General features: G+C 35.6%; 1 protein-coding gene across 1 annotated transcript in view; it reads left to right on the top strand.

The window, feature by feature from the left end:
* Positions 1–14,342, top strand: part of LOC150094102 (voltage-gated hydrogen channel 1-like) — a 142,393-nt gene extending 128,051 nt beyond the window's left edge. The window contains exon 5 of the mRNA XM_090412280.1: positions 13,370–14,342. Within this exon, the coding sequence (XP_090268406.1) occupies positions 13,370–13,608 (239 nt within the window). The 3' untranslated portion in view covers positions 13,609–14,342. The remainder of the gene's footprint in view (positions 1–13,369) is intronic.
* The last annotated feature ends 1,331 nt before the right edge of the window (positions 14,343–15,673 follow it).

The raw sequence follows: 15,673 nt of genomic DNA, 5'->3' as shown, positions 1-15,673 counted from the left end.
AACAAAAATATTCAGTGGTTTTAAAACTTTTGCTATACGTTCACTGATGCCTTGTACATAAGGGATAGTAATACGCGTTATTTCCTCTGTGTTTGAAGAGGAAGACATATTAAAACTACTCAAAGTTCTTTCAATGAAGCAATTCTTATAACCATTAGATAGAAAGGAAGAAGTTATGTATTGTAGTTCTTTCTGTAAAAGATCGTCTGTAGAACAAAAGGAGTGGGCCCGATGAACCAGTGTTTTAATAGTTCCTGCCTTTTGACTGGAAGGAATATGAGAGAAAAATGTCTCTTTTACTTCACGACTATTCAACTTATAGACCTCTTACATCGGATCCTACCTGGAGTCAATTGAAGAGACTTAATTCTCTTATAGATAATGTATCTACATGGAATGAAGATCAAAAGAAAAAACTTAAAACCTTCTTCGGTCGTCCACCTAGATTGTATGGTCTTCCGAAAGTTCATAAACCAGGCATTCCGTTGAGACCAGTCGTAGATTGTATAGGATGCCCCACTTACAAAATCTCAAAATTTTTATCTAATTTACTCTCCTCTTCAACTAGAAGAACTGATACTTATATAAAAAATACTTTGGATTTCAAAAATAAAATTTCAGATCTTCATTTGGACGTTTCTGATATCATGATCAGTTTAGATGTTGTTTCTTTATTTACAAATGTGCCTCTTTCGGAAAGTATTGAATTATTACAACAGGAATTTCCTTCGGACATTGTAAACGTATTTGATTTTGTAATAAATTCTGGTTATTTTTCCTTTAAAAATAAGTTGTATCAACAAATTGAAGGAACAGCAATGGGTAATCCTCTTTCTCCTGCTATCTCCAATTTCTTTATGGAACATTTTGAACAACGTATCTTTGACAATATTTCTCCCAGACCTACGCATTGGTTCAGATATGTCGATGACATTTTTGCTGTATGGAATGGCTCTTCTGATGAACTTCAACAATTTCTCACTAAGTTAAAACGCATTTCATCCTAGGATTAAGTTTACCCTAGAAATTTAATCAAATAAGCAGTTAGCCTTTTTAGATCTTCTAATTCTTCGCCAACCAGATGGTAACCTACATTTCTCAGTTTATAGAAAGAAGACTCATACAGGCCATTATATCCATGCGGAATCTCATCACCATCCCAGTCAAAAGGCAGGAACTATTAAAACACTGGTTCATCAGGCCCACTCCTTTTGTTCTACAGACGATCTTTTACAGAAAGAACTACAATACATAACTTCTTCCTTTCTATCTAATGGTTATAAAAATTGCTTCATTGAAAGAACTTTGAGTAGTTTTAATATGTCTTCCTCTTCAAACACAGAGGAAATAACGCACATTACTATCCCTTATGTACAAGGCATCAGTGAACGTATAGCAAAAGTTTTAAAAACCACTGAATATTTTTGTTGCCTTTCGACCGTTTAGAAAAATCTCCACCTTTCTCACTTCTCCTAAGGACAAGCTTCCACATCTTAATCATCCAGGTGTCTACCAGATTCCGTGCTCTTGTGGATTATCTTATTTCGGACAAACGGGAAGATCTGCCTCTATTCGGCTAGAAGAACACCAATCTTATATTGAATACTTTAAACCTGAAAAGTCTGGACTTTTTGAACATGCCATCTTCACTAGACACAGAGTTCATTGGAGAAAGACAAGAGTTCTTTACAAAAGTCAGTTTCTCATGGAAGGCCTTTATAAAGAAACATGTGAAACTCTACTTCATTCTCCTAACTTAAACAGATCCGATGGCTTACGTCTGTCCCCTTTATGGGAGATAGTACTTTACAAATCAGCTAATCTTTCCTAACTTTTTATTATATTAATTAATTAATTTTTTTTTTTTTTTTTTTTTTTAAGGAAAGTTATTGACCTTTTTAGTTATCTTACACCAGCTACTTAGGTGGCGCTTTTTGGAATTGTCAGTTAGTGTTTAATTTTGAGCTTAATGTACTGAGGATGCCTGTGACACACAGCCAAAAATTATACTAATAAATAATCTTTCTACGTGAGTTTTTTCCGTTATTTATTGTGTACCGATTGTCTGATTAGATTTGGAACTGTCCTCCATAGCAGATATTTTCAGTTGAATTATATAGAAACGAGCATTTATCGGTTTTAAAGGAGTTAATTGGACTTATATTTCTTATGAAATATTATTTGATATGAAGTGTGTGGGGTTCTTTTAGATACTAAGTTTTATTTTATAAAACTAAATTGCATGTATATAGTGCTTGAAAGAGACACATTTTACACTACATACTGTCATTTTCATATGTACAACAGTTATTCTCATGATATTCATCTGTAAATAGATGCTAGTTGTCTTGAGTTTGGGGGGGGGGGGTAATAGTAAATACCCTGATTCACAGACACTTGCTTTATTAATTGAATAATAATAATAAAAAAAAGTTAAACTACTTGGTACATGATACATTCTAAGAACCACTTTTTGCTTTATATCAGCTATCCGCTTTACTTCTTCCTTACAGGAACCTTTTGTGGGAACATAAGTACAAATCATTTTCATTGTCCAGTTTCTCATTCTGCAAGTTGTCTGCATCTGTCTATTTTTCAGATTGAACCCATTCAGGAAGTTTATTGTCATGTTTAGTGTTGATTGCTATATCCCTAGTGCCTGAGTAATTCATCTTATACATATCCTTTAGGAAGAACTCATCTGTTTTGAATTACTTGTCTAATATTTTTCTCTAACTCTTTGTCTAGGATATGATGAACCTTTATAAGGGCTGTTTCTTTCTTAAAACTTTTTTCATCTTACAAAAAGGCAAGCTGGCACAAGAATATGCAGTTAACTAATATTATACTTCATAGTGTTAGCTGCTTCACAGTGATTCCAAACATCTTACTTAGCTGTAATTCTTCTGCTTGCACCTTTTCCATTAATGCTACTTATATTGAGATGGTGTCTGTTTTCTGTTTTGCTAGTGTTAAAGGTATTGCAGTAGTTGACTTTTTTACTGTTCACCCTGATTTTCTGATAGAAACAATGGGAGTCTTGTATAAATGAGCAGTACCACAGTTGGCATATCAAATAATGTATATGTTGTTGTAACTGGTATTGAATACTGCAGTTTGGTCAACTAGCATCCTAAATTGTCAACCCATCATTGTTTGTTCAGTATCTAAGGAACAGAACATGCAATAAGAAGGCAAATATTGTACATTAAATTAGAATCTTCCAGTCTGTTATCTACATTCTTATTGGCTATGCAGAAACTCCTCTCAGTTATGTGGCCGTTACCCTTAAATAGCATGGATTAGCCAAATTAGTTAATACATAACATAAATTTAATGTATACAGTAGAGGTATGATAAAGGAGGCAGTAAGTCACATGTTCAACTCTGACCTGAAAAATTAGTTTGTATGGTGTAGCACATCTCAGAACACTTTTCTTTGCAAATATGAAGTCTCTGGAAGAAATGGGTTGATGGAGCAAGAATTTGTCAAAATGTTTCAATTAGGCAGATAGAGGAATGGAAGTTGATGAATGCCAGCAAAATTTCAAATGAACTAATGAGGAGGTGTGGCAGGTTGTGACATGTGCAAGAAGGAAAGCATGTCTATGTAATGTTGTATGGCAGTGATAGTGGTATGAATGAGATGGCAGCAAGGTTAGAAATTTCATGGCCTTGACAAATGTCTCATAATACTAAGCAGAGGCTGGATAATTTGAAAAAGTGCATAGTATGTATCAAATAAATGTAAGCAGGGAAATGTAAAATGTTGGAGGGGGGGTGAAACAACATGAGAAAGGACAAATGAATAAAAAAAAAGATATGTATTGTATGGTGATTCCATAATGTTATCAAAATGAAAGTGCGTTTCCCAGGTGTGAAGATTTCTGATGTGACAATCGCACGTAAGCAGCTAGAGATGGGTAAGATGTAGTTGTGCTGTTCAAAACAAATGCTTGAAAGAAGTCTGCTGCCTTGTCTGCACATCTTGTTTTATTATTATTATTTATACGGTTACTCCATTAGGTCAAAAGACTCATTGTAGGAATCTCATTCTATCCATTAACACAATACATCTCCTTAACCTGTTCACTGTTTGGCGCTCACAAACACCTCTGGCAATCCATTCCACTCATTCACCACTATCCAAGTAAAGAACCTAGTCTGCATACCTGTACTAACCACACTCTTAGACAACTTCTAATTGGAACTCCTTGTTTTCTCCCCTCCTCCCCATGTATTATTAAAAAATTTCTCTTGTGTCAAATCTTATAGAATCCCTTTAGTGACTTAAGTTTCTATTATGTCCTCTCTCCTCTGCCTGTCAGCTAAACTCTATAACCCACCCACACACCTTCAATCTATCCTCATAGAGAACATTCAACAGACCTATCACGAGCTTGGTCTGTCATCTCTTAATCCACCTCCTGGTCCCTTAGAAACACAGGTGACCAAATCTGTGTACAGAAGTAAACATGTGTTGCCAAATCATGGCCTTATAAAGAAGGATAATAACCTCCCTATCTTAACTTGTCAATGTGTTTTTCAACATCCACGTACTCCTCTGAGCTTTTTGTCAACTCTTGAAAATATGTTCTCTGAATTTCAGATCTCTGTCCACCATCATCCCTAGATCCCTGACCTCATCAATTTCCTCTAAACTAGTACCATCAATATGATGCAAAGTATGTAATCTTTTCATTCCAAAATGCATTACCTTACATTTTACAACACTGAATTGACAACCATTGTCCATTACCTACACTGCAAATTTATTCAAATCATACTAAGATATCTACATCCCTTTTATCAACTATTTCCTTCTCTAGTTTTGCATCATTAGCAAACAACTGAATATTTCCCCCTTTCATATCTGCTATATCATTAATGTACAAATTAAAAAATAGTGGTCCTAGTACAGAGCCATGTGACACTCCACTAGTCGCCTTTATTCGTCTTGATTTCACTGCACCACTATTTTATCAGCCACATCCCTATCTATGCCACCACCCTCATATTCATTCCCATTTGCTCCATGCATCATTCTATCAAACGCCTTTGCAAAGTCCAGCACTATAATGGTGTAGCCAATTCCTTTATCCAGTTCTCCTGTCACCTATTTATAAAATGTGAATAAATTACTGAAGCAGCACCTACCTTTTACAAATCCACGCTGCATCCTATAGAGAATCATATTCTTATCCACCCATTCCTGAATTTTACGTTTAAGCAACTTTTCCAATACTTTAACAATGACTCCAAAGATACTAATTGATCTGTAATTTTCTACTTCTGTTTTGGAGCCACCTTTATGTTATGGAATTATCTTACTCTCTCTTTCCACCCCCTTGGAACCTTGCCACAGCTGAGACTTAAATTAGACAACTTTGTCAGAGGCACACTGCTGTATTCGCATTGATATTTTTTCAATATACTGAATACTTCCAGTTCATCTACCTCAATTCTCGCATCAGTCTCTGTCACCACCTGGATGATATACCCTTGCAAAGTGATCACTTAGTAACTAAACTATTCCTTCTGCTTCTGTCACTTTCCTACCATCACCACTGAGTAAAGTTATCTTTCCATAATCATTCTTTATCTTACTTGCTAGGAAGCGAAAAAACTCTTTTGGTTGGATTTACTTTGGCCTGCTTAGCTAATTTTCTATGAAAATGTGATTTAGCCTTCCTTACCATACCAGTCACACTTCTTGCTTGCACTTTATATTACTCATGGGCATGCTGATCAAATTGTTGTTTATATTCCTTCCACAGTGTTTTTTTTTGCATCTTCTGCATTATATTGCTAGTTAACCACCTAATCGTTACTCAGTTTATCCTCCTGACCCTGGATATGCACTGATACTTCCTTGCTCAAACAATCCTTGACTGCTTCCCATGCATTAATGACATTTATTCCATTTAGTTTCTTATGCCTTGGCACTGCTCCAAGTTGCCTCCTAATTTGTCGTAATTCTAGCTTTGTAGTTCTGCATAAACCCTTTTTTGACTGAAATTTCTGCATGTCGAACAACCTCCCAGGACCAGACTGCATGCTCAATTTCCCCAATCGGAGGTAGAGTCGCTACTGTAGTTATAGATAGATCTTCTGATGCTATTATCACATCAAACACTCAAACCCCTGGTCCCCTCCATCATCTGCTGTTTCAGGTAATTATCCCTTAGTAACTGTATAAATTCCATTTCCATTTTGCCATGTGTCCTTTTCTCCTTCCAATCTATATCCCCATAGTTGAAGTCTCCCTTGATAATTGCTCAGTCTGAACTTATTGTGCTAATCTCCTGATGCATTTTGTTTACATCTTCTTCTGGACCCCCCCCCCCAGGTCTGTAGTAGCAACCAACAGGTTAGTCAAATGGATTCAGGATTGGCTGACTGATAGATATCAGAGAGTTGTATGATGGGGCAATATCAAGGAAGCAGAAGGTTATAAGTGGGGTTCCACAGGGCTCTGTACTGGGACCTGTATTGTTCAATCTTTATATCAATGATATTGTCATTGGATTGCAAGGGAACATTCAGTTGTTTGCAGATGATATGAAGTTGGGAAGGGTTATCAGTAATAGTGCAGATGTGGTAGCCCTGCAAGAGGATTTGAATAAACTAGACAGATGGACAAATAAATGGGGTTGTTGGTTCAATGCAGCAAAATGTAAAGTCTTGAGGTTTGGGATTCATCGATGGGAGGATGCGTACTCGATTGGAGGAGCTGTACTGGAGGAAGTAGGGGAGACAAGAGATCTGGGGATGATGATTGATAGAAAACTGAAATTTAGGGAGCATATTGCAAAAGTGGTGAGGGTAACTCAGAGGATTGCTGCAATACTGAGAAGGACGCTGATCTGCAGAGATAAAAGTTATCATTCCGTTGTATAAGGCCCTGATCAGACCACACTTACACTATTGTTCTCAGATTTGGTCCCCAGGATTTGAAGGGGATAAATTGACTGTGGAAAGGGTACAGAGGCAGACAAAGATGGTTTCAGGACTGTACAATATGAGGTATGAGGATCGACTGGGGGAATGTGGACTGCAGAGTTTGGTGGATAGAAGAAAGAGAGGTGATATGATCGAGACTTTTAAACTGTTGAGAGGCATTTACAGGGTAGACATTGGAGAGTTCTTTCACTTGGTGGAACGGCTGGAAGGAGCGATGACAAGGGGGGCCATCCCTGGAAGTTACGAAAGGAAGCTGTGCGCAAGAGGGTGAGGAGTGGTTTCTTTTGCGTGAAGGGTGGTTGAACCTTGGAATGCATTGCCTGAGAGAGTGGTTGGAGTGGGAATGTCAATGGGTTCAAGAACTGGTATTTTAGGAAATACAAGAACTTTGTATTTCCTAAAAATGACCTCCCACATGAGTTTTTTGACTCCATGGAGGTCTGGATAATAATAATATATTTTGTCCTATTGGCCTCTGTCTCACACCAGACAGCCTCAAACGAACCATTTCCTTCATATCTACAATCTTCCTTAACTTCTATTTTTGTTGGTTGAAGCTCTTCAGCTATCATTAATAATAACCCTCCTGCCACCCTAATTTCCTCTATCTTGTCTGAAAATAAAATATCCATCACATTCTATCCCTGTAAGTACATCATTCTCTGACAACCAGGTTTTGCTGATTCTAATAATTTTTTTGGCCAAGTCAAGCTGAAAAATGCCAAAAACTCCTCTCCTTTATTTCTGATACTTTGGGCATTCATGTACATGCATTTCAACATCCTCTTGGGGCTATAGTTACCCTCACATAGTGTCATTACCTGCCCATTCAGATTTGAAACCTTGGAAACTGCACTCAGCTCTTTACAATCATTCCTACACTCACACTTATCTATTCCAGTGGTGGCTTTTTCTGCACAGTTATTCCTGCACTCATGCTCATTTGTCCCACGACTGGCTAGACACATGCTTGATTGCTTCCCCCCCTCTAATATCTCTAGTTTCACTAGTTTTGCACTTCCAAACTCTCATGGACAACACTTTCTCCAAGCACCTAACTCCACGACCATTTAAGTGCAGTCAATCAGGCATATACAGGTCCTTACATCCATCAAATTCACTCTACATATATAAACTGCACGCCATTCCTTCTGCACAGTCCTCTCATTGGCAATAATTGCCCCTCTTCCCAATTCCATCCTATCATACCAAGGTAACCGACTCACAAACTTTACTTTCTTATTCTTTTTCACGAAGTATACCTCTTATCATCAAATTCCTATTTCATTTCTCCCAATTTCTTGCACTTTTATGCTCTCTTCATTCACTCTTTCTTTCATTCTCTTGACTTTTATACCACACATCATTTGTTTCTTTAGTTGCTCAAGCTCACAGTTTTTCCTGTGAAGGAATCCACATTATTACTTTCAGCCACTTCCTTCAAACAACTCATATTTGTATGTCATGTACTATCATTCACTGCTTCTGCTGCATTCTCCAGAACACTCCGCAATCCTGCTTTATATCCATAATATCAGCCACTTCATTCTTTCACTCTTGACACGACTTGCATTTCCTACACTTGTTTATGAATCATTTCTGACAAATGTTATCTCCATTTTTCACTCTCATACCACAATGTGTATGAGAGTGGTAACAAAATGTGTTTTTTGTTACCACTTTAGGTAACAAAAAACACATTAAATACATGCTACATCACACTAAATCCCACACGGTGATATCAGTTCACATCGAAGTCTTGGTTGCCAATTTTCTCATATGCATTGGTGTCATAATGTAGAACACTTTTGAAAGAATATCACGTAATAATAATCAAGACTTAACAACACAGTCAAAAATAAACCAAATACCACCAATTATACTTAACATTATCACCAATATCTACTAAAAAAATAAGTTATCCGAGTAACGCATGTACTGTAGCTGCTACTAAAGGACATGCTAGCGACCCCCTGAAATTCTTCATTATTCTTCCTGTCTTCCATGAATATTTTATTCAGAGAAGACGGCTAATTGTGGATGACTTGAATCAAGCAAGATGAGAGATTGAAAAAAGGCTGTGATAATGTGAGTAATACAGGCAAATGCATCTTCTCTAATTCAACACGTCATGCATGCAATTACCAGTAATTCATGGCAGATCACAAACGAGCAATCAATATGCACGCTTTTTATTGTTGTTCTTGTTTTTTTAAATGTTTCATTATGTACATCACCTGTTATAATTGTTTTTTGTTTCTTTTTAGGATATTCACATATTTCTCTTAATGAAGTGAAACACAAGAATTTTTTCACAAAACTAGAAGTGATGAACAAAAAAAAATTATTCTATCCCAAAGGTGGTGGAGGGAAAGTATAGACAGGAGGGTACTTGCTAAGAAAGAAGCCACAGCAGCGAAGCAAGAAAATTTTAGAAATAGAAGGGAAAGAGAAAAATGAAAAGATGGTTAACTGCTTTCAACAGGCTAATTTGACAATTTTGTCATCTGAAAGTGAAGGAAACAATTCTTATAATGAACAAGTCAATTCATCAACTTTGTGATCATGGCCAAAACATAGAAGAAAAATTATTGTTGATGATAGTTTAGGGGCTGGCCATAACATTGCCAAACTTAGTGATCAGAAAGCAGTGATAGCACTAATCCTGTCAATTATTATTATCCCAAGATCCTATGGAGTCAGACTCATCTAGGGGCTCTTTTGTCATATACACACACAGCTCATCATACTGTGCCTTAAACATTCAAATTCTCTGCAAACACCATCCCCTCAGGCAAGGCATTCCAATCATTCATAATTCTGCATGCAAAAAACCCTGCTTCTCACTCCCCTGCTCACATCCTCCTTATATAGCCTCCAGGGATGATCTCTGATTCTCCCCTGATCTTCTGCCTTTTTTTATAAAACCTCTTCAACATTGATCCTATAACAACCCCTTACTAACTTGTAGGTCTCTATCATATTACTCCTCTTCCTCCTATCCACTAAACTCTGTAAATTGCATTTTCTCAACCTTTCCTCATATTTGACATTCCAGAGATCAGAACCTACCTTAGTACCTCTGGACCCTTTCCAACATCTCTTCATCCTTTTGAAAACCAGGTGACCAAATCTGTGCACAGTAGTCCATGTGTGGTCTAATCAGAGCCTAATACAATGGAACAAGAATCTCCTTACTTCTACAAGTCAGTGTCCTCTGCATCATTCCCAGAATTCTTTGTGTTGTCCTCACAGTTTTGGCAATGTCCTCCCCTAAATTTCAGATCCTTATCCACTATCCTCCCAAGATCTCTTATTTCCTCCAGCTCCAACAACATATCCCCACCAAGTGTAAATTCTACATCCCACCTTTATTTCCCAAATTTTAAAACCTTACATTTTGCAACATTGAACTTGCATCCCCATTCCCGTACCCATTCACTCAATCTATTATTATTATTATTATTATTATTATTATTATTATTATTATTATTATTGGTATCTCCATGGAGTCAGTAGACTCATTGTGGGAGACCCAGACTATCAAAACAATATCTCTCATATCGCTTCTTGAATTCATTTACAGACAAAGAACTCACAACTGAGTCAGGCAACGCATTCCACTCATTCACCACCCTCCAGGCAAAAAACCTCGTTCTCACACCCTTGTTAACCACACTTTTTCTTAATTTCCAGGGATGACCTCTTGTTCTTCCATTACTATCACATAGCTGAAACATTTCCCCTGAATCAACTTATAAAAACCTTTTAGTAATTTAAATGTTTCTATCATATCCCCTCTTCTCCACCTATCAACCAACCTCTGCAATCCACAAGCTCTCAATCTATCAATGTAGGGAGCATTTTTGAAGTCTTCTTGTAAGGCCACATCAATTAAGAACTTAGGCCATGATCCTGCAGAATAAAACATCAGTCCATCCTCCATTCTCCAAAAGTGTATAAAAAGTAGAAAATTGCCAAAGGCCTAAAAGCAGAATTTAAAGCAGATGTCTTTTTAACCATTCATTAGTATGGTAATATGCTGAAAGATATTTCTGGGAAAGAAACTGTTGACCATCTTCCAATTCTCATTTCAGGTGAAGGAATTGATCACTGCTTGTGTTTTGAAACTCCCAGCTGGACAAGTAACATGAGCAGTTTTTGATGCAGCAGTTGAATGGGATGTTCATGAAAAGGTTAAATGCATGTGCTTTGACACTACTTCTGCCAACACTGGGTCAATAAGTGGAGTCTGCATTCATTTCGAATGAAATATGGACCAAAGACTTGTCGTGGTTGCCTTGCCCTCACCATATTCTTGAAATAGTTCTGGAATCTGTAGTATTGGTCTCAGTTGGGCCTTCCACAGACCCAGAACTACTTTTGTTCAAGAGGTTTCAAAATTTGTGGAAAGTCTTGGACTATTCGAGCTTTGAAACTAGTGTGAAGGAACAAAAAGCACAACAGCTCTTCAGTAGTCTTGACTTTCCCCCCCCCTCCAAATTTATTCAAATAAAGATACTAGTAGATAATAGCCTTTTACATGTTTTCAATTTAAAACATATAAATATAAATATGTAATTAGGAAGAATCTGAAGAAGAAATTAGTATTTTAATTTCTTCAAGTCCTTGATTTGATCTTTTACACCTGTCTAAAGAATTAATGATAAAATGTGAAAATTTTTTGCATGGAATATAGGATATGTTCAAATGAAAGTAATTTTAGGGACATGTGGAAATGAATGAGAATTACTTTATCGCATTATGGGAAAAAAAACAAAAATATATATATATATATATATATATATATATACACACACACACACACACACACACACACACACACACATATACAGGGTGGTTCAAAATTCCACGTACAAACTTTGAGGGGAGGTAGAGAACATCAAAATCAACCCATATTCACATAGGAAAGCATGACTGGAAACGCCACTGGAAAGTACTAACAGGGACACAAAGATACAGAAATAACACAAGGCAGCAAGTAGTGTAAAAAACTTTATTAGGCATAACTGAATAGTTCAATAGTAGTTGGATACATAATATGGTAAATGAGGTGCATGTCTGTCATCTCAGCATTCGTAAAACGACGCATGTTCTTCGTACGACATCGAAAGCTTGAATGAGCAAGCTCCAATTGCTCAGCTGGAGTGCTTCTGAAGAGCGCCACCTATCACTTTCAGTGGCGTTTCCAGTCATGCTTTCCTATGTGAATATGGTTGATTTTGATGTTCTCTACCTCCCCTCAAAGTTTGTATGTGGAATTTTGAACCACCCTGTATATATGCAAAGTTCTTTTTTTGTTAAAAGCAAGATACAATTCAAAATTCATTGTAGTTCGAATTAAAATCATTATATGTTGTTTATTTTTTAACGGTATATATTAGAACACAGAAAAATAAGTAAATAATAATAATATATATAATAATAATAAATAATATATTAATAAATAATTAATATTTATTAAAAAATATATAATAATAATATATAATAATAATAATAATTAGTAAGTAAATCTACTGAAGTCACACTTCCCCCTGATATATTTGAACTATTCAAATTCACAATACATGCAGGATATTTCACATGGAAAGGGAAAATATACAAACAAATAGATGGGACAGCCATGCCCCCCCCCCCAAGCCAACTTTTACATAGAACACCTGGAAAAACTAGCAATCAATACAGCCACTCTCAAACCAACACTTTGGCTACGCTATGTTGACGATGTGCGTGCTATTTGGCCACATGGCCCAGAGACATTGGAAACATTCTTAGCGCATTTAAATAGCCAACATCCAAAAATCCACTTTACAATGGAACTGGAAGCTAATAACTGTCTGCCCTTCCTGGATACACTTATCACACATCTTCCAGATGGTTCCTTATCATTTTCAGTTTTTAGAAAACGCATACAGGGAGATATTTACATAAACAATCACACCGTCACCCTTCTTTTTTTTTTTTTTTTTCCCCAGATAGAGGGCACCAAAATCAGGACTCTAGTCTTTGTGTTGCTGCTACAATTTTGTTTAACTAGTCCGTTGATTACACCATGTTGTTATAGTCTCGCATATTGTGTCAAACTGTGTTTTTGTGCTCTGAAGATGCTGGTTATAACACCAGCGAAATATCAGCAATAAGTTAATAAATTAATTATTTACTTATTTTTCTGTGTTCTAATATATACCGTTAAAAAATAAACAACATGTATGACGAACACATAAGTCCACACGTTTAAAATCATTATAGTTTCATTGACATATATATTTATACCACCACCATTACTAACATATATTGCATTATAAAAAAAAAATTCTCTGATGGTTGCACTAATTTTTTTAATTTTCTTTTTCCAAACTAAAAAAAAAAAAAAAAAAAAATACAGGAATAGTATTATCAGTAAAAACACAAGCAGAACACAAGCTCTTAAAAGAAAGACAACATAGAGATGCATTGGAACAAGAGTTGATAAAGTGCAGAGATTACAGTTCTGCCTTGGAGCAAGAAGTTGAGTCACTACGAGTATTACTTATGCAGAATGGTATAAAACAACTGCCTCCCACTGTTGTGGAAATTAAAAATCAGCCTTTTGTTGTTGTGGCAGAAGTTAATCATGCCCAGTGAGTTTAGTCATAATTGCATATAACACCTGTATATTATATACATTTTATTCTGGTTGTTTTTATGAAGTGGAAGAAGCATTGGCTGAATTGGTATATGTGAATGCCTCTGTGAATTCCACAATGAATTAAAACATTTTTTATTCATCATTACATTTTTTCTCATATAATTGTGTGTGTGTATATTAATTTGTGCCAATAATTTTTTGTTTCCCAAGATATTGTGAAAATACCTTCTTGCAATCTTCTTAGATTATTAATTTCAAAATAGATTTAAATAAGTACTTTTTAATGTTGGATATTAGTAATTTTCTTTCTAATTCTAATAACTAATTAATAATTATTCATATACCATATACCTATTTTTTGTATTCATTTTTCTAACACAACAATGTAAATGGTTTATACCATCTCCACATGATTGAGTCTGGTTACTAAAGGGTTCAGAATCTTTCTTTGGGTTATGTATAACAGTACCATGTGTGTATGTATATAATTTTTGATACTGCTCCCTTTTGATAAATTTAAATTCGTGTTAACAGATTACTTAATTATTGCACAGGCTTTATTATACAATTTTCTTTAAAATATAATTTACCAGTGAATTATATTATCAGATGTTATTAACTTCTTTACTGTCTTCATGATGCAGTTCTTACTTATTGTACCAATCACTTTCTTTTAAGTAACAACTTTTTAAACTATAAATGTGAATATTTTAATATGAATGAGCTTAAAAAAATTGTGTAAGTGGGTAAAAGTTCTTGGTTCATTCTAGTTGAAAATAATAATAAAATTTTTTTTTGTTGTTACACAGTGATCAGCATCCATCATGGTAAACTTGTGGAGACTATTACTGTATTCCAGTAATAACTTTAATATAAATTAAACAAATTTCCATATGTTTTGACCTTCATAATTGATGTCACACATGACTGAAACAAGTTACATGACAGCCTATACATGCCAAAGTATCACTTATTTGGTCATTGGATATGCTACTATCTTGACTTCTGGGGAATAACTACATTAGATCTCTATTCCCATTTTTTTATGGTCAGATATCATCCTCTAATTAAAAATACTAGTAAATACTATGGCATTAGTATTGCATTAAGCTAAAGCAGTAAATCAGTAAAAAAAGACCTGGAGGTCAGTATTGCTAAATTAGATTAGAGCCTAAATTCCTGGCTTATGAGCTTGCTGGAGACTAGTAGTCCTAATTATTATGATCTGTTTGAAACAAAAGTTACATGAATCAATGTATTGCATTCATATTCTCGAGAATTGTTTTAGGCCATCATTACTGTTGAGATTATGGTAGTCAATTAGAATTTCACAGGCCTCTTTAAATGCCTTTATACCAGGTTTAAGTAGGATGTAAGGAACAGGCGTTGTGTTCTGTCCAGGGTGTAATCAGAAGAGCCAGATTTTCCATAATTATTAAATTTTGGTATGTTATTTGTTTCCTTTTTATGGATTGGAATAGTGTTTTGTTTCACTATATATGGCCAATTATAGGTGGGTGCACCACAGGGATTTGGTACGCCATATGGTGGACCATGGGCAGAAGAGGATCTTTGGAGGAGTTGAATAAATTCTTTTCATAGGTGGTTTAAAGATGGTAATTGAGGTTGTATTTGTGTAATATTCTTTATTTTTTTCTGATATCCTTTGAATGTATAGAATGAAAAATAGATTACAGTAAAACCATAGTCATTTCATACATTAAAAAAATATCAGAAAAATTAAACAGAATACTACAGAAATACAACTTAACCCCCCCCCCACAAAATTAAAAAAATAATTCAACTCCAGTGTGCCTGTACCTTTCTACCTATATATATATACACACACACACACACACACACACACACACACACACACACACACACACACACACACACACACACACACATATATGTTTTCCAGAAAACATTGAAGAGGATAGGCCTGAACATCAATAGGTTAGTGGTTCTCAAGTGCTGTAAATTCCATGCAGTGTTTCCTAAGTTTATCTCCTTTAAAGAAAACATTAAAGCGGAACAGGCTAGAAGGATTTATCATAG

The sequence above is a fragment of the Typopeltis vanoorti genome, chromosome 22 (genome assembly GCF_054136105.1).
Source record: "Typopeltis vanoorti isolate ZY-2024b chromosome 22, IOZ_Tvanoo_1.0, whole genome shotgun sequence".
Lineage (NCBI taxonomy): Eukaryota > Metazoa > Arthropoda > Arachnida > Uropygi > Thelyphonidae > Typopeltis > Typopeltis vanoorti.
Note: the sequence above shows the minus strand (reverse complement) of the source record. Positions and strands in the feature narration are given on the sequence as shown.